General features: G+C 48.7%; 1 protein-coding gene across 1 annotated transcript in view; it reads right to left on the bottom strand.

The window, feature by feature from the left end:
- The window catches only part of TEKT5 (tektin 5), a 48,449-nt gene extending 31,024 nt beyond the window's left edge, over positions 1–17,425 (bottom strand). The window contains exons 1-5 of the mRNA XM_081559226.1: positions 16,825–17,425; positions 11,063–11,146; positions 10,148–10,218; positions 5,883–6,026; positions 1,056–1,278 (exon numbers count right to left, since the gene is read on the bottom strand). Coding sequence (XP_081415352.1) covers positions 1,056–1,278; positions 5,883–6,026; positions 10,148–10,218; positions 11,063–11,146; positions 16,825–17,400 — 1,098 coding nt within the window. The 5' untranslated portion in view covers positions 17,401–17,425. The remainder of the gene's footprint in view (positions 1–1,055; positions 1,279–5,882; positions 6,027–10,147; positions 10,219–11,062; positions 11,147–16,824) is intronic.
- Between the last annotated feature and the right edge of the window lie 2,752 nt (positions 17,426–20,177).

The following is a 20,177-nucleotide window of genomic DNA, read 5'->3' as shown; positions in this document are numbered from 1 at the left end:
GTAGGCTACAGTCCATGGGGTCGAAAAGAGTTGGACATGACTTAGTGACTAAGCACAGCATTCCATACCCCACGCCAAAGGGTGGCCTATGTGGGTTGGCTTAGAATGCCCCCATAATATCCATTAAACCCTGCCTGCAGCCCACTAAACCTCACCAAGCATATGTACAATAAAAAGGGGTACTGTTTGCAAGTTCAGGTTCAAGGCTAGTCCCCTGCCTCCCCGCCACCCCCTTCCAACCTGATTGTCATCCCTAAGCCCTTACTGTGTATAAATTTGGCAGCCACCACTGCTCCCCACCGCAGCTACCATAAGCCCCCTGAAGATGGGCGCCAGGGGACTGTTCGTGTGGCTCTTCTTCTCATTCCACTCCCTAGCACAGCATCTGGTACCCCCTAGGTGCTCTAAACTGAGCAGAGAGGATAGATTCCATGCAGCAGAGCTTCCCCCAGGGCTGGGAAACAGCATGATGGTTCAGATGCAGGAATAGGGAAAGGGGCATGTCGGTGAGGGAATAGCAGAGGATTGTGGCAGGATTAGGTTATCCTTGTGGCTCCTCCAATTCAAAAAGCACCCCATCCCTCCACAGGGGTGCCCTTGAAGCCTTTGAAGGTCAAGAGGTTACATTTCTTAAGATGTTGATGTGGTTACATTTCTTAAGATGTTGATGTGACATTTCTTAAGATCTTGATTGGCTCAGACCCGTTTCCTGGGGGTCTGGCATTGACAACCATTCTCACTGGTCATGCTCAGCCACGTGGCCCTCAGATAGAGTGAAGGGACTTGGGGGCCATCAGCAACCTTTTTGGGTGCTGTTATGACAGTCAGGCCAAGCTCCATCATCCAGTGAGCAAGGCAGGTTTACCCACAGGATGCTGGAGTCCCCCCCCCAGGAAGCTCACAGGCTCTGCCCTCTTTTGGGTGAACAGGCTCATAAACGGTGGACCATTGCAGCAGCGACCAGAAGCTACTGAGACCCAGAAGCTGGGGGACGGGGGGGCACGTGGTGAGGTCCTGGCAGCGTGGACTTCGGTCCTCCCAGGCATCTCGCTTACCTTAGCCAACTGCGTCTGCAACTTGTTTTTCACGTCCGTCTCCTCGGCGATGCGGGCGTTGAAGGCCAGGTTGGTGTTGGTGAACTGCCTCCACAGCTGGTCTGCCAACACATCGAAGAGGTTCTGTGCCTCCTCCCGCAGCCGGATGGAGTTGGCCCGCATGTTCTGCGAGTGCCGGATATTGTCGTTACTGAACTTGGACCACGTCTCCGGTACGGAGATCCTAGAAGAGGCAGGAAAGAGAATTTACCAGGCAAGGAGGATGGGGGTCATCTGCAACAGGCTTGGACATCTCTGCATCCGAGGTTTCTCAGCCTTGGCGTTTCTGATGTTTGGGTCAGGATAATTCTCTGTTGGGGCTTCCCTGGTGGTGCTAGTGGTAAAGAACCCACCTGCAATGCAGGTAGATGTAGAGACTCAGGTTCGATCCCTGGGTCGGGAAGATCCCCTGGAGAAGGGCATGGCAATCCAATCCAGTATCCTTGCCTGAAGAATCCCATGGACAGAGGAGCCTGGCGGACTACAGTCCATAGGGTCATACAGAGTTGGACACAACTGAAGCGACTTAGCGCACAGGCACGCAGTTCTTTGTTGGGTGGGGATGATGGGCTGTCTTCTGCCCTGTAGGATGTTAAATAGCATCCCTGGCCTCTAACCACTAGATAGATGCCAGGAGTAATGCTTCTCTCCTTGTGACAGTCAAAAATGTCTCTAGACATTACCAAATGTTCCTTGGAGGAGGGGGAACAATGATCCCTAGCTGAGCCACTGAGCTGATCCAAACCCCTCATTTACAGATAAGGCAACTACAGCCTGGCTGGTTTCCCGAAAGGGCACTTGGTGAATTGCAGGAGGGGAGAGATCCCCTGGACGGGCTCTTTTCTTTAACCTTCCCTCCTTCTCCATCAAAAACACAGGTTCAGGCCAAGAAGGGGGCATCAGGCATGTGGCTGGCTTCAGGGCCCCTTCCATTCAGGGATGAGCCTGCAGCCATGCTACTTGCGCTTACTTACTCACTCAGCAAAGGTTCTCTGAACACCTGCTGCTGCTGCCAAGTCGCTTCAGTTGTGTCCGACTCTGTGCGACCCCATAGATGGCAGCCCACCAGGCTCCGCCATCCCTGGGATTCTCCAGGCAAGAATACTGGAGTGGGTTGCCATTTCCTTCTCCAGTGCATGAAAGGGAAAAGTGAAAGTGAAGTCGCTGAGTCGTGTCCGACTCTTAGCGACCCCATGGACTGTAGCCTACCAGGCTCCTCCGTCTATGGGATTTTCCAGGCAAGAGTACTGGAGTGGGGTGCCACTGCCTTCTCCCTGAACACCTACCACATGCCAAGACTTTTTCTAGTCATTTGGGATAGAGTGGGTGACATCCTCATCCTCATGGTGATGAATTTCCAGGGGAGGGAGATAGACAATAAATTAAGAAGTTGTTTATACCTGGTGTTACGTTCTAGGAAGGAATTTAGAAGCAGAATGAGGAAGAGAGACAAGTGGAATGGGTCATTATGTGTCAGTAAAGGTCGTAAAAGGAAATAGATGGAATTTATACTCAGAGAACACTGAGGGGCTCACAGATTAGCGAGTGCACAAAGTTGTCACCACCCCAGCTGTGAAAGGAAGAGAGAGGAAGCCATGGAGAATAAATTCCCAACATCTTTCTCCTTCATCTCCTGCTGGTGACCCTCTTATTGACTGAACCCTGCTGGGAACCAGATGGCAAAGACCCGGGAAAGGCAGTTTGTAGAGGGCAAACTCCTCTATCGGCCTCACACCAGGGCAGCTAGAGAATGGATCTGGAAGGACGAATAGAGCTCAGGCTACATTAGAAAGGGCAGGCTGGGAAGGCTTCTTGGAGGCGGTGACACATAAGGGATTCAGTTCAGGGAAGAGGAAGTTCTTCCTGGTTGAGTATGTAAATCTGTGCAATAAGAGTTTTCTCCTCCGGGAAGCCTTTGAGAAATAGAGACACATACACATGTTCTTTTGAGCTGACTTCAGTCCCCGGGTAAACCAGATTAGATACATTTTTGAGGTCTTTTCTAGCCGGGAAGTCTCCAGTTCTTAAAATAAAGCAGATTTTTATTCTCAGACAGCAGGAAAAAAGAGATTCAATCATCTGAAATAGAAGGCTCTTTCAGGACATTTTAAAGCACACTTAGACTGCATGGTGACTAGAAATATTTTAAAAAGCATACAACATGTGCTTGTTTTGTCTGGCTTTTGCAGGAGTTAAAATCAAACTTCTGGAGGGGTCTCAGCTTCGAGAGATGCAAGAGGGCACTGAGTCTGATCCAGAGCTTTCATCCAACAAAGACTTGAGGCTCAGAGAGGTGAAGCGTCTTCCCCAAGGTCACACAGCTACTCACCATCAATCAAGGAAGGAGGAGGCACCCAAGAGAGCAGAGAACCACCACAGATGGACTCTGAGGGCACCTGCCACTGCTCAGTAGGAAGCTATCAAATTCAAGGGCACCAGCCGCCGAGCCCCCCTTCCCCGGAGCAGACAGCTGAGCTCCCAAGGGAAAATAGCCCACTTACTCACATTCTCCCTGGGGGAGTTTGCCAAGGCAGCCTGTCTCCTCACAGGTGGCATGCCTCAGGAGGGGAGGACATGCTTTCTGGAACCTGTGTCCTCTAAAAACAGGAGGACACAGCAGGCTTTGCTGGGAAGGCAGGAAGGCGTGGTGGTAAAACATGGTCCCAGGGTCCCACGTGGACTCAGACTGAGGTTCTGCCACTTGCTGTGTGAGCTTGGACCAGTCACTACACCTCTCTGAGTCTCAGGCTCCTCATTGTGAAATGGGGATAAAAATGGTGCCTTCCCTGGAGGTTGCTGACTGACTAAATGTGAGACCCCCTATCACGGCACCTGACAGTAGAAAGCGTTTGATAAATGTTTATTTTTCGCGAGATGCTCTGGAGGGGCTCAGCACAGTGCCCAGCCTACAGCAAACAGCGGGTAAAAGGCAACAGCTAGCATCTTCATGCACATCATCCAAGGTGATAAGAAATTCCATGAACAGAGTTACGGCGGTGCAAACTCCAAATGTGCTGCGACCTACCCAGACATGGCCTCCCCTTAAGAAACCCCACAGGGACTTCCCTGGTGGTCCAGTGGTTAAGACTCTGTGCTACCAATGCAGGGTGCCTGGATTCGATCCCTGGTCGGGGAACTAGGATCCCACATGCAGCCAGGTGCGCTGTCCCCCCAAAAAAACAACACACATACAAAGCCTCAAGTTAGCACACCTAGGGAGCAGTTAGTCACCACAAATGGCAGCTCTGGCTTTCCAGCTGGAGTCACTGGAATAGCAGACTCCTTGAAATAGCAGACCCCTCTTGGGCACGGAAATCAGTCTCCGCCAACCAGCCTGGCCGCCCAGCTTCCAGGAAGGCATTTGTTTGGGAAGGGAACCTTTCAGATTCCCTGTCCAGATGGGCAGCTGTGGCTGAGAGGACTGGGCCCCCCTCAAGACCTTGTTCACTTTGCCACCGCCGTGGGGAAGTCAAATTTGTCCAGATGAGGAGAAGGGCCCCTGGGAGTTGTCATTGTAGGAAACCCCAATGGGTTCTTTTAATAGCCACATGCTTAATACAATCCAGAAAGTAACCCCAGCCTGAGCCAAGAAGACCTTCCCTTCCTTCTCTCCTCTCCCTCCCTCCTCCCTTTCATTCATTTTCTCAGTCAACAGACACTTATTGCACACTTACTATGTGAAAAGCACAATTCTATGTGCTAGAGGGTTTTTTCTTGAAGGGGACCCAAAAGAGACCCCACCCTCTGCGTGTACCCAGAGCATCTCTCCAGCTGTCGTTACCCCAGACCTCAAACTACCAATGGGGAAAGCTCGCTTTCATTTTCAAGCAATTCCGTGATGCTGGGACATGCCCACAGCAGTGCCAGGCAGACAGAAGGCGCCTATTTTATGGTTGTTGTGACGAGAAAATGGGGTCACACAGCAAGTGCTCAATAAATGTTAGCCATTATCATTCCCGACGCGAGGATCTGTGCTCGGCACCTCAGACGCCCACCTTTCCACTCTCACAGCAACTCTGGGAGGTGGATGTTATTTTTATTCCAGTGGTAGAGGCAGGGAAATGGAGCCCAGAGAGATTAAGTCCTTTGTCCTGAGGGTTAATTGAAGCCTGGATCTGAAACCAGGCAACCTGGCTCCAGAACCCACTCTTTTTTTTTAAGCTTTTTATATTATCTTTGGCTACACAGTGAGGCATGTGGGATCTTAGTTCCCCATCCAGGGATTGAACCTGCACTCCCTGTATTGAAAGCATGGAGTTTTAGCCCCTGCAAGTCCCAGAACCCACACTTAACCAGAGTGGGCAGGCACCAACTGACTCTCCCAACCAAGCTTTTGTTCCTCCTCCTCCTGGTTAAAGCCATCTTGTCTTGTAATTTGTTCAGTGCACCTGCCAATCCAGGTGCCCCAAGAGCAGCGGCTGTGGGACCCTCACAAGCCAATCACCTGCACTCTCTTCCTGGAACTTGGATCTTGGTGAAGTGGGCAAGACAGTGGTGCTCCAACAGCAAAGCCGATTAGCTCATTCAGGCTGCCAGAACCTTCCCCTCCAGCCTTCCCCTGGAGCCTCAGGCTTCCTGACAGCCTTCCAGTAAATTCCATCATAGCTTAGCCAGAATCAGATTCTGTGGCATGCAACTGAATTCAACCCACGACCCATTCAACCCATGGCTTCACACTTGACTGGGGCCTGATGCCCCTTTTCCATTCCTTGGCAGGAGTGGACCCAGAGGCCCCCTTGCGGCTCCCCTTGGGCACAGCGAGGTGGGGACCGAGCGCCCGGTACTTACGTGCCATCCATTTTCTCCACCCCGTGGAAGAAGCTGATGCAGTCTGACGTGTTCCGCAGGTTAAGGCACTTCTCATCAATGAACTCGGCCGAGTTTTTGTCCTCAAGGTCCCTCTCCAAGGCGTGCTGAGCATCTCGGTTATCACTAGGAGGCAAGGATGTGTCCCTAGATTGTGCTCTCAGCCAGAGTCCCTCACCCAGGGTCACAGGGGAGGTCAGCACAGAGCCACTGCTGGAAACCGAGTCTCTAGACCCCAGGAGGATGTTCTGTCCACCCCCAGTAGCTTCCAGCCCTCCTCCCACCTTGAGGCCTCACTGCACACCCAGGGCTTCCCCCCACTCCCCCTCCCATTCCCCCAGTCCAAACAGACCTGTTGTCACTTAGAACAGGAGAGAGCAAACATTTATTGTAAAGGGTCAAATACTGTATATTTTAGGCTTTGCAGGTCATGTGGTCTCTGTCGCAACTAACTGCTCAACTATGTAGGAAAACAGTCAAAGATAATCTGCAAATGATTGGTCATGGCTGTGTTCCATTAAAACTTTATTTACAAAAACAGATGGTGGGCCAATTCCAGCCCTCCGATGGTAGTTTGCTGACCTAATATAAAAGGTACAAATTCGCACTTTGGACAAAGCCAAGTTTCAAATTAAATCGATTCACAAATCATGGTGTCTGAACCTATGCCAGGCACAGCGGGAAAAGAGGTGAGTAAAACCCAGTCGTTACCTTCAAGTTGTTCACAGATGTATGTAAATAAGTACAGTAAAAATAAATAAAGATTAAGGGCAACAGAGCAGGTTTGAAAAGGCTACATAGTAACACAGAGGAGGAAGCCATTAACCCAGGGTGAGGGGTGGTCAGGATAAAGGGATCAGTGCACATCTCACATGGATCTATCTCTTCCCCTCCTGCATCTTCTCATTTTCTCCCTCTTTCTCTCACTTCCTCCCTCCGTCTCTGTCTTTCTCATCTTTATATCTTTCTGCCCCGTCTTGCTTGGTTTCTCTCTGATTTGGGGCCTTGGTGTGTATGTCTCTCTCCACCTCTCCCTGCCTGTCTCTACCTTTCTGCCACGTTCTTTTTCTGCTATGGATACTGAAAGCTGGTGAGAAGCTTCAAAAACAAGTCAGGAGCAAAAAAATTAAATCCTCATGCTAGGTCCCCACCCATCAGGATGCACAGAGGTCATGTTGGGGCAGGAAGAGCCCTACTGGGGTCCTTGGGGCCATTGGAATTGGGAAGACCATGGAGAAATGGGGCCCCATCCTACCCCATGAACCAGAATGTGAAGACAGACCAGAATGGGAGACTTCCCTGGTGGTCCAGTGGTTAAAACCCACACTTACACTGCAGAGGGCATGGGTTCGATCCCCGGTCTGGGAAATAAGATCCCACAAACACCTTTGTGACCCCATGGACTATAGTGCACCAGGCTCCTCTGTCCATGGAATTCACCAGGCAAGAATACTGTACTGGAGCTGGTAGCCATCCCCTTCTCCAGGGGATCTTCATGACCCAGGGATCGAACCCAGGACTCCTGCATTGTGGGCAGAGTCTTTACCATCTGAGTCATGAGAGAAGCCCCTTTCACTTTCATGCCACATGGCAAGGCCAAAAGATTAAAACAACAAAACGAAAAAAAGACCAGAATATAGGAGAGACATATATCAGAGCATCAGAGGAGGGCCTCGGGCCTCAGAATCACGGGTTAGTTGGTCCAGCTCCTGGCCCTGGCTAATGAGGCCCAGGGAAGGAAGGGGCACCCCAGACGGAGATTCTGGCCAGTGCCAAAGCCCGCCCTACTGTTGGCCCACCTGGAAAAGCCTGAACTTGGCTCCTGCCCAGTCAGGAAAGCCTTTTCTGCTTTGCTGGGGCATCTGATGAGGTGAGGACTCGACCCTGCCCAGATGCAGGCCCCAGGCCCTGCTTAGAAAACCCTGAGTCCACAGCCCAGCACCTGCTCGGGGCCAGGGTGGCCCCCCAGGTGGGTCAGTGATAGAGCCTCCCCATGGGGTCAGAGCACACTGAGTGCTGACCCTCTGATGAGGCTGTGGCCAGTTCTCGTTTAACCGGGCTGCCCTGGGAGCTCGAGCCATCTCCCTCCGAGATGACAGGCATCTTCTGACACGCGGGCCACTGCCCAAGGTCAAAGGGCCTCTCTCCAGGGTGAGTGGACCTCTGATCCTGGCAAAGAGGAGAGTCCCGTCCACCCGCTCTCATCTCCCCCCAACTTGCGCTGCCTCGACGGCTTCCCTCCCAGCCTCTCCTGTTCTCTTTTCCTCTTTCTCCGTGTCTGTCTTTTCCACCTCTCTCACTCTTGATTTTTCTGTTTGTTTGGCACATCGATGGCCCTCTTTGGCCCTCTGGCTCTCTGCTCCTCACCTCTCTCTTTACAGCTTTGTGTCTTTCTCTTTCTGTCTCTCTCTCCCTCTGACACCAGCGCTTGCTCTGTGTCTCTCGTTCTGTGTCTCCCAGTCAAGGGGACCACCCTGGTCTTTCTAGTTCTCCTGCACAAGCAGCCCTCCGCTCACTCCAGTTTCAAGATTTCTCTTCCAGGGTTCAGTTCCCCAATTTCAAGTCTGGGATTTTGTTCACTCTTTCGGCTCAAACTGTCCCATTTCCCAAACTAGAGGCCTCCTGTCACTCCAACACAGAATTTTGTCACAGCCCCAAGACAACCACAAATGGAAAACCATGCTCTTTTGCTGGGAAAAAAAAAAAAAAATAGGTGATCATAAACATAAGGGCAGGGCTTCCCAGGTGACTCTGTGATAAAGAATCCGCCTGCCAGTGCAAGAGATGTAAGAGACTTGGGTTCGATCCCTGAGTCAGGAAGATTCCCTGGAGAAGAAAATGGCAACCCACTCCAGTATTCTTACCTGGGAAATCTCATAGACAGAGGAGTCTGGTGGGCTACAGTCCATGGGGTCAAAAAGTGTCACATACAACATAGCGACTCAACAACAACAAACATAAAGGTAAGAAAAATGCAATAAAGACATTTGCCTGCCCAAAGAATTCTCTTTGTTAAAACTTTCCTGTACTAAATACAACTATTGAAGGCTTTTTAAAAAGTTAGTTAATTTATAGACAAATATTAGGTAAATTTAGTCCAAGCAGTAGGTGAACTGCCACAAATCAGGACAGAGGCACAAATATGGAAATCAACTCTCCTTTCATCCATTCAACTGCCACCTCGGTCACTGCTGTATTTGCATCTCATTTTGACGTTTCTCCACCTCTGAGGTCTCCCTGAGCCTTCCCAACTCCTCTGCCCCTGACTGTACCCTTAGATCTGCAGGTAGCTTTTCAACATTGCCCTGGATGACATTTTATCCTGGATAATTCTCTCCAACCCTGCCACCCTTTTTTACAGCCTCAGTGGTGTCAGAGAGCTGCTGCGTGTATCAGGTGGGGGTGACTGCTGTTTCTGGGGATACAACAAACCAGGGCACCAAGCCCCCAGAGCCTAAGTGCAAGCTCCCAGACCCCTTAGCATCCCACGCCAGCTGCCCACTTGCCCTACACAGCAGGAAAGGCAGTCCTGGCAAGGTTGCCAGCCCATCTAAATGAAGAATGGAGAAACCAGTAGAACAGCCTGCCCTGCAAGTGCCCAGCTGAAGGGCCAAGCTGCTACCTCCCGGCGATCTGAGTGCCAAGGGCTCAGCTATGAGTCTCACAAGTCCTGTAAAACTCAAGCCTCCCTTCAATTATGGGGGGTGGGGGTGGGGTGGGGGGAGGGTTCCTGGCTTGTCTTGATGCCAGGTTCATAATCTCCAAAGAACAAAAAGCTGATTCCTCAGGAATGATGGCTCAAGGTGTCTACCAGCTCCCTTCTGGAGATTCCCAGGCCCCTCACCTTGATGCCCAATGCCACCCACTCTCAGATGTATCCCAAAGTTCACAACTCACACGGGGAAGCCACAGGCTAAGAGGAGCCTCAGGGAGCCTAATTTCTTTTGCCAAGGCACTCACTGCCAACAAGAACCACCAGTGATGTGCTGACTCATAAAAATCAATCAGTAGCATCCTATAGGTAGACTGAGATCAGCCATGGTGGTAGTATTTACATCCCTGAAACTGATAAACGTGACAAATCAGGATTTCTTTCTTTTCCTGGGGAGAGCTGGTTGTTACATTCTTATCAGCACACCACTGATCCAAAGAACCACCTGGAGATGGGAGACCCATCCATCTTGCTCCCTAGGAACCTGGGACACCCAAAACAAACTCCAAGAGGAGGAAGAGAAAACAGCTCTTACCGCATCTGGATATCAATCCTTTGAGCTAGTTTTCTCATCTGTTCTTGGCAACATTTTATCATATCTACTTCCTGCAATGAAAGATGCCAGAAAGAGCTCAGAAACTCAGCACCCTGTCTCCCAGGCCAGCGCCCCACCCCTCACCTCTCGCTGCCCACTCTCTATCCCATGAGGTGAAATGTCAGGGTGGGGTCCATTTCCAGCCTCAACCCACATGATCCCCTGGCCAGGCAACTGACAGTTGATTGTGGAAGCTGTACATTCTATGTCCCTCGTGTCCTTTCTTTTATATACCTCCAGAATAAAATAAAATGCAGCACCTACTATGTGCCACGGGTTCATGCATAGAACATCTCACCATTGAATTAAATAATGCATATGAAGTGATATGTGACAGTGTGTGATGTGCAATAGGTGCTCAATAAACACTGGCTATTACTGCTGGTATTTATTGGTATTACTATCATGATAGGTGGTGCTAGTGGCAAAGAACCCACCTGCCAATGCAGGAGATGCAAGAGACTCAGGTTTGATCCCTGGGTTGGGAAGATCCCCTGGAGGAGGGCATGGCCACCCTCTCCAGTATTCTTGCCTGGAGAATTCCATGGACAGAGGAGCCTGGTGGGCTACCGGGTCCCAAAGAGTCAGACACAACTGAAGTGACTGCACAGCACACACTATTATAGTGCCCATTTTGGAGATGAAAAGACGGAGGGTCAAATGACCTCATCTCTCACTGTTTCTAATTTGCAACCTAGGCCCCCTCCCACGCTTTCTGAGCCCTAACCAATTTGCATGGTGGGCAGAGGAGGGGGGCGCATGTGGCTCACTCTTGACAGGCAGCTCAGAAACCTCTCTGACCAGTTGATCTTCCACTTCCCTTAGGGGGCTGGCCAGACCCAGGGGGCACCTTACCCGGATAAGATTTTTCTCCACGTTATCATGGACCAAATCAATCCCGATCCTTTTCTCTCGCTGGTACAGACACTCCAGGGCCACCTGTAGGGAGTGACAAGAAATCGTGTGTTCTCCCTGCAACTGTATGTAGACCCTGAGCGGAAATGACTCATTTATACCTTTGCCATGATCTGTTTCATTCCTGGGAAACCTGGGAATTTCACGGAGCCCCATTACTGTGTGTTTGGCTGGGCTTCTGCCTCCCCTTCTCAATGGGGGCTGAGAGATGCTGAGGGAGAAGGGGGCTGGGGGATACAGAAGGAGGGGGCTGTGGGATGCTGAGATGGTACACAGGTGCAAAATTAATGCACACCTCAAGTAGGTCATGATGGTTAAGTCAGCTCGACAAGTATAAAGCACTTAAAATACTGCCTGTAAGTATCACCTATGAATACATATATGTGAAAGCCCCTCTTTGGAGATCTCTAAATGGGGGGAGAGCTTTGGAAAGTGGCTGAGGCCAAGTGAGACCCAGACAACCCTGCCACATGGCCCTTATGACCGTCATGGGGACATGAGCAGAATGGAATAGAAGTCAGGGGAGCAGATGCTCAGTGCAGCTCCTGCAGCAGCAGACAGACAAAGAATGGTCACAGGCCATGGGCTTGTGATGTCACAAAGAGCACTGGAGGGAGAAGGGGGCAGGGAGCAGAGGGAGAAGGGGGCAGGACATCTGGCATTGGGATGCAAAAACATCTGGGAACTCAGAAAGGAGGGGGAGCCCTTGACTCCAGGAGAATTGACTGCCCCCTCCTCTCTGTGTCACAATCCATCAAGGTACTGGGAACACTGCAGTGAACTAAACAGACAGCCCTTGCTCGTATGGAGTTCGAACAGAAGAGCAAGAACACAAACACACGTGAACACAGAAAGGAACTCAGTCATTTCTGACTGTGATGTGGGCTAGGATGAAAATAAGGGACTGTGATTGGGTGGGGAAGGACCGGCTGGGTGATTAGGGAAGAATTCTCTAAGGAGGTGGCAGACCATGACCTGAATTATGAGAAGCAGCAGAAATGAATGGGGATACTGTGCCAGGAAGTGGGAACAGCTGGTGCAAAGGTCCTGGGGTAGGAGGCGCAGCAGACAGGAAGCATTGGGGCTGTGATGAGAAACTCAGATATTAACCCCTAGGGTACATTAGGAAACCATTTGAGGGGGGTTTTAGCAGGCAGGTACAGAGATCTAGTTTAATGTTTGAAACCATCCCTCTGGCTACTGTCTGGAAAATGGATTGAAGGGAGCAGAAGTCAGGAGGCCAGGAAGGAGGCTGTCATCATGGTCCACTGAGAGGCACCTGGACCGCGGTGGTCAGCTTGGAGTTGGAAACAAGTGCATAGAAGTGAGATGTCTCCAGTCCCTGTGCCCCCATGTGGCTCTCACAGGGGGCCATACATGATGAGGCAGATCTGGGCTTTCCAAACAGGTTTGGTGAGTGAGGAGGGTTGGAGGCAGTGGGGGGAGCACTGGATTTCGGATGCTGCCCTGGATCTCTGAGCAGCTGTTCTCATCCACTGTCCTTCCAGGTGGGCAACCTGAGTGTGTAAGAAAACAGCTGGGACCCCCAACACCCCACAGTGGTCAGAACCTGTTCCATGTCTCCAAGGGATCTGGAGGCAGGGCCCCTCCTACAGATGTCCCCATGCCTGACACAGAGCAGACGCAGATGCAGGAAGTCGGCAGGCAGGATGTCTGCGTCCCCACATGCTCCAGAAAGCAGCAGGACACTGTCTTGTGTGGCCATGATAATATTCCACAGCCCAAGGCAGATAATGCCAGTCCCTCCCCCAATGTCCAGGCCAGGACCCAGTGACAAATGCTCAGTTACCCAGACTCCTCTGCAGCCAGGCAGCCTATAGAGTGCTAGCAAATGGGCTAAACTCCAGAAGATGGTGAAAGACAGGGAAGCCTGGCAGGCTGCAGTCCATGGGGTTGCAAAGAGTGGGCCATAACACTTTCATTTTCACTTTTCATAGACATACTGGTCCCTCGCAGCTGAACAGCAGTCCTTGCTGAAAAAGCAGACAGAAATCCCTGCCCTCGAGGAGCCTATATTCTAGTGCACAGAGCAAAACAGTAAATAAGTAAAAACGTAAATTGGCTAGTATGTTAGCAAGATCTTAAGGGCTCCGGAGAAAATTAAAGCAGTTGATTGAAACACGTCTTCTAAAAACATCACATACATATATGCACATGTGTACTTGTGATGTCTTTATGAAACACCTATGATTCTGCTGTAACCTCAGGAGAAAGGAAATTCCATTCAGTCTGAGGAACCCTGATTGCACTGGGATTATTGTCAACTGACTAAGTTATATATAACTTATATGTATATAATATGCATATATATACATAATATATGTAGGCATACATAATATATATGCACAACAATATATATTATGTATATATGTGTATTTATAAATGGGCTTCCCTCATAGCTTAGTGGTAAAGAATCCTCCATCAATGCAGGAGACCCCGGTTCAATTCCTGGGTCAGGAAGATCCCCTGGAGAAGGGATTGGCTACCCACTCCAGTATTCATAGGCTTTCCTGGTGGCTCAGACAGTAAAGAATCCGCCTGCAATGTGGAAGACCTGGGTTTGATCCCTGGGTTGGGAAGATCCCTTGGAGGAGGGCATGGTAACCCACTCCAGTATTCTTGCCTGGAGAATCCCATGGACAGAGGAGCCTGGCAGGCTACAGTCCATGGGGTCACAAAGAGTTGGACATGACTGAGCGACTAAGCGCGCGCGCGCACACACACACACACACACACACACATACACATACACACGTAAATATATATATGTATATATATATATATTATATTTACCTTAGAGCTGACTATAGACGATGATAGGAATCAGAGGACTAAAATGGACTGGAATGGGTGAATTTAACTCAGATGACCATTTTATCTACTACTGTGGGCAAGAATCCCTTAGAAGAAATAGAGTAGCCATCATAGTCAACAAAAGAGTCTGAAATGCAGTACTTGGATGCAATCTCAAAAATGACACAGTGATCTCTGTTCATTTCCGAGGCAAACCATTCAATATAAGAGTAATACAAGTCTATGCCCCGACCAGTAATGCTGAAGAAGCTGAAGTTGAATGGATCTATGAAGACCTACAAGACCTTCTAGAACTAACACCCAAAAAAGATGTCTTTTTCATTATAGGGAACTGGAATGCAAAAATAGAAGTCAAAAAATACCTGGAATAACAGGCAAATTTGGCATTGGAGTACAGAATGAAGCAGGGCAAAGGCTAATAGAGTCTTGCCAAGAGAATGCACTGGTCATAGCAAACACCCTCTTCTAACAACAAAAGAGAAGACTCTACACATGGACATCACCAGATGGTCAATACCAAAATCAGATTGATTATATTCTTTGTAGCCAAAGATGGAGAAGCTGTATACAATAAGCAAAAACAAGACCAGGAGCTGACTGTGAGTACCTTACTGACAAATTCAGACTTAAAGTGAAGAAAGTAGGGAAAACCACTAGACCATTCAGGTATGACCTAAATCAAATCACCTACAATTATACAGTGGAAGTAAGAAATAGATTCAAGGGATTAGATCTGATAGACTGAGTGCCTGAAGAACTATGGACAGAGGTTCGTGACATTGTACAGGAGGCAGGGATCAAGACCATCCCCAAGAAAAAGAAATGCAAAAAGGCAAAATGTTTGTCTGAGGAGGCCTTACAAATAGCTGTGAAAAGAAGAGAAGCAAAAGGCAAAGGAGAAAAGGAAAGATATGCCCATTTGAATGCAGAGTTCCAAAGAATAGCAAGGAGAGATAAGAAAGCCTTCCTCAGCGATCAGTGCAAAGAAATAGAGGAAAACAATAGAATGGGAAAGACTAGAGATCTCTTCAAGAAAAGTAGAGATACCAAGGGAACATTTCATGCAAAGATGGGCACAATAAAGGACAGAAATGGTATGGACCTTACAGAAGCAGAAGATATTAAGAAGAGGTGGCAAGAATACACAGAAGAACTATACAAAAAGATCTTCATGACCCAGATAATCACAATGGTATGATCACTCACCTAGAGCCAGACATCCTGGAATGCAAAGTCAAGTGAATCTTAGGAAGTATCACTAGGAACAAAGCTAGTGGAGGTGATGGAATTCCAGTTGAGCTATTTCAAATCCTAAAAGATGATGCTGTGAAAGTGCCAGCAATATGCCAGCAAATTTAGAAAACTCAGCAGTGGCCACAGGACTGGAAAAGGTCAGTTTTCATTCCAATCCCTAAGAAAGGCAATGCCAAAGAATGCTCAAACTACTGCACAATTGCACTCATCTCACACGTTAGTAAAGTAATGCACAAAATTCTTCAAGCCAGGCTTCAGCAATACGTGAACCATGAACTTCTAGATGTTCAAGCTGGATTTAGAAAAGGCAGAGGAACCAGAGATCAAATTGCGAACATCCATTGGATTATCAAAAAAGCAAGCGAGTTCCATAAAAACATCTACTTCTGCAATATTGACTATTCCAAAGCCTTTGACTGTGTGGATCACAACAAACTGTGGAAAATTCTTCAAGATATGGGAATACCAGACCACCTGACCTGTCTCCTGAGAAATCTGTATGAAGGTCAGGAAGCAACAGTTGGAACTGGACATGAAACAACAGACTGGTTCCAAATAGGAAAAGGAGTATGTCACGGCTGTATATTGTCACCCTGCTTATTTAACTTATATGCAGAGTACATCATGAGAAATGCTGGGCTGGATGAACCACAAGCTGGAATCAAGATTGCCAGGAGAAATATCAGTAACCTCAGATATGCAGATGACACCACCCTTATGGCAGAAAGTGAAGAAGAACTAAAGAGCCTCTTGATGAAAGTGAAAGAGGAGAGTGAAAAAGTTGGCTTAAAACTCAACATTCAGAAAACAAAGATCATGGCCTCTGGTCCCATCACTTCATGGCAAGTAGATGGGGAAACAGTGGAAACAGTGAGAGACTTTATTTTTGGGGTCTCCAAAATCACTGCTGATGGTGACTGCAGCCATGAAATTAAAAGACGCTTGGTTCCGTGGAAGAAAAGCTATGACCAACCTAGATAGCATATTTAAAAGCAGAGACATTACTTTGCCAACAAAGGTCCATCTAGTCAAGGCTATGGTTTTTCCAGTAGTCGTGTATGGATGTGAGAATTGGACTATAAAGAAAGCTGAGCACCGAAGAATTGATGCTTTTGAACTGTGGTACTGGAGAAGACTCTTGAGAGTCCTTTGGACAGTGAGGAGATCCAACCAGTCCATCCTAAGGGAAATCAGTCCTGAATGTTCATTGGAAGGACTGATGCTGAAGCTGAAACTCCAATACTTTGGTCACTTGATGCGAAGAACTGACACATTGGAAAAGACCCTGGTGCTGGGAAAGATTGAAGGTGGGAAGAGAAGGGGACGACAGAGGATGAGATGGTTGGATGGCATCACCGACTCTATGGATATGAGTTTGAGTAAATTCCGGGAGTTCGTGATGGACAGGGAGGCCTGGTGTGCTGCAGTCCATGGGGTCGCAATGAGTCGGACACAACTGAGCGACTGAACTGAACTGATAGTAGATGATGCAGCTCAAACTGAGCTGCAAGATGCCTGTCACCTTGACCTGCACTTAAGGAGGGTGTGTGGGACTGTACTGCAGGGCTGACATCCCAGCCACCCCCAGGACCCTCTCCCTGTCCTGCGCTCACCTGCAATGGACACCTCAGCTCCTCGGCCGCACACTCCAGCCGCCTCTTAATGGCATCTAAGCTGTGGTTCTCATTCAGAAGCCTCTCTAGTTCATAGCTCAGCTCCGACTTCCAGAAGCCGATGTCCGACAGCCTCTGGCCCAGGTTCCGGCAGGTCCCCTCCTGCATCTGGCGCGTCAGCTGGTCCTTGTCCTGCATGAGCCGCATGGAGTCGCCCGTCATCCGGCCGGCCCAGAGCCGCGAGGCCTCGGCCCCACATAACTGTAGCCGGTTGGACTGGTTCCAGTCCTGGGGGCTGTAGCGACAGAAGAGGGCGGAGCGGCCAGCCGGCAGGATGGTGGGCGGCCGCAGGGCGCTGCAGCAGGTGGCCCCCTCATCCAGGCAGGTCTGGGCGTTGGCAACCTTGTAGAAGAGGCTGGGTCTCCAAGCATTGAGGTAGCGGTACCCTGGCAAGTAATACGGCTGGTAGCACTCCTGGACTGTCGGGCCGGATGCCACCGGGGGCAGCGCGCTCACGCCACAGGATTTCCTGGGACCACAGTAAGTGGCGGTCTGAGACGTTCCAAGAAACTCCATCTTCCCCCATCAGCCCCGCTAGGGCAAAAGCTAGGGCACCACAGGAAGGGGAAGGGGCTTCTCTTAGGGATGGGCAGGGCCTCTATGACTCAACGCTGTTCTCATAAAGCCTGGGGGAGTGGTGCCCTCGTGGGCCTCCCCCCACCCACTCACTTGCCCCCCGCTGGGGCCATAGCATCCCAATGGAAACACAGACAAAACAACCAACAACATGAATGAGTTTTTTCAATCGACAAGAGTTGGAGGTGCAAGAAATGGCATTTGTGTATTTTCCATAAATACTCAAATCTGCCTTTCCACACTTAACTCTGCCTATGGGAGAATGTGGTCCACTCCAGTACACCCAATCAGCTCAGGGCCAAGGTGGTCAAGGCTAGTTGTTTCCCTTCTCTCTTTGTTCCCAGGATGGCACCAGAGTGGTCCATGCACATTGTGGGATACCACTCAGGGGTAAAACAGAATGAGCTCTTGGCACACAAAAGAGCAGGAATGAATCTCAGATGGATTAAAGTCAGTGGAAGCAGCTAGACTCACATCCTGTATGATTCCACCTACATGACATTCTGGAAAATGTAGATCCATATGGACAGAAGACAGATCGATGGGGCTGGCGGTGAGAGGGAGATTGACCAGAAGGGGAAGGAGAAAATTTGGGAATGGTGACAGCATCGTTCTATATCTTGATGGTGGTGGGGGTTATGCAACTATCTGTCAAAACCCACAGAACCATCCACTAAAAAGGGTCAAGCTCCAATACTTTGGCCACCTGATGCAAAAAACTGACTCACTGGAAAAAGACCCTGATGCTGGGAAAGATTGAAGGCAGGAGGAGAAGGGGACAACAGAGGATGAGATGGTTGGATGGTACCACCGATTCAATGTACATGAGTTTGAGCAGACTCTGGGAGATAGTGAAAGACAGCCTGGGGTCGCTGCAGTCCATGGGGTCGCAAAGAGTCAGACACAACTGAGCAACAAAAAACGGGTGGTTTTTACTGTATGTAAATTATACTGCAACAAACCTGAACTTAATAAGGAAGGTGAGGGAGGAGTTGTGAGCTTGTTGGCAGGGTTCTGCCATGTCTGTTTGGCTTCACCGTTAACTCCAAGCACCTGACACAGGACTAAATGGATGAATGGGAGTCTAGACTGAAGGTTTCATTATTCCAGAAAAAGTATTCAACCTTCTATTCTATACCAATACTTTTATTCCATTAAGAAACTTCCTCCCCTCCTTGGTTGGTGGGAGTGGCAATAAAGTCTCAAGGTATTCAACAAGAGGGGTGCTTGATTTGTGGGGTCCCTTCTCCCTTTTGAGAGCTTCCCAGGTGGTGCCAGTGGTAAAGGACCCCCTGCCAATGTAGGAGATGTAAGAGATGTGGATTCAAACCCTGGGTTGAGAAGATCCCCTGGAGGAGGTCATGGCAACCCTCTCTAGTATTCTTGCCTGGGAAATCCCATGGACAGAGGAGCCTGGCTGGCTGCAGCCCATGGGATTGCAGAGAGTCAGGCACGACTGAAGCGACTTAGCACGCACAAATGTAACCCTATTCTACTGATTCTATTCTTCCTTCTTTTGAAATGAGAAAGACAATACAGACAACCCTCAAATGGTCCTTGTTAGTGGAGTGTGATGGTTAATGTGAATTTTCTCCCCAGTCACCTAAAACCTGGACTGAAAAATGTAGTGGGCACTAGATGACTGAGGCAGAGAGAAATGTATTAAGCACCTCTGTATACATAGGGCTTTACATAAACTCATTTATTTCATTTCCACAGTGAGCCTGTAAGAAAGCTTGAGATTCCCATCTTATAGGGTGGGCTTTGGGCCCTCTCTGGACCTAGAGTGCTTACTTTGCAGGATCATTAGAGATGGGACATCCCACCCAGGCAGTGTTTGTATATTGAAGAACCCCAAGAAACAGTCCAGAAAGACTCAGGGTATTTGTAAAGCACTAAATGTTAATGGCAATAATATTAATGTGATCACGTATCTAAAAACATATATATATACATTATACATATACAATGGAATATTACTCAGCCATTAAAAAGAATGAAATAATACCATTTGCAGCAACATGGATGGGGCCTAGAGATGATCATACCAAGTGAAGTGAGTCAGAGAAAAACAAATATCATATGATATCACTTACATGTAGAATCTAAAATATGACACAAATGAAATTATTTACAAAATAGAAATAGACTGATAGACATAGAAAACAAACTTACAGTTATCAAAGGGGAAGACATCAAAAGCCACCCATAAGTACAGAATGAAGTGGGGGGAAGATAAATTAGGCATTTGGCATTAACAGATATACACTACTATAAACAAAAAATATAAACAATAAGGTCCTACTGTATAGCACAGGGAACTATATTCAGTATCTCGTAATAACCCATAATGGAAAAAAATCTAAAAATGGAAAAGAATCTCAAAAAGAATCTATATGGGCTTCCCTGAGCCTACATGGCTCAGACAGTAAAAAAATCTGCCTGCAATTCAAGAAACCCAGTTTCAATCCCTAGTCGGGAAGATCCCCTGGAGAAGGGAATGGCTACCCACTCTAGTATTCTTGCTAGAGAATTTCATGGGCAAGGAGCCTGGCGAGATACAGTCCATGGAGTCTCAGAGAGTCAGACAAGACTGAGACTAACACTTTCATATGTGTGTGTATGTATATATGTGTATATACATATATATATATACACAAAACTGAATCACTTTGCTGTACACCTGAAACCAACATGACATTGCAAATTAACTATAC

This window comes from Giraffa tippelskirchi, chromosome 13, assembly GCF_054371585.1.
Source record: "Giraffa tippelskirchi isolate mGirTip1 chromosome 13, T2T-mGirTip1v1.2.pri, whole genome shotgun sequence".
In the NCBI taxonomy this organism is placed as follows: domain Eukaryota; kingdom Metazoa; phylum Chordata; class Mammalia; order Artiodactyla; family Giraffidae; genus Giraffa; species Giraffa tippelskirchi.
The sequence above is the reverse complement of the archived record's forward strand: the minus strand, read 5'-3'. Positions and strand labels throughout refer to the sequence as shown.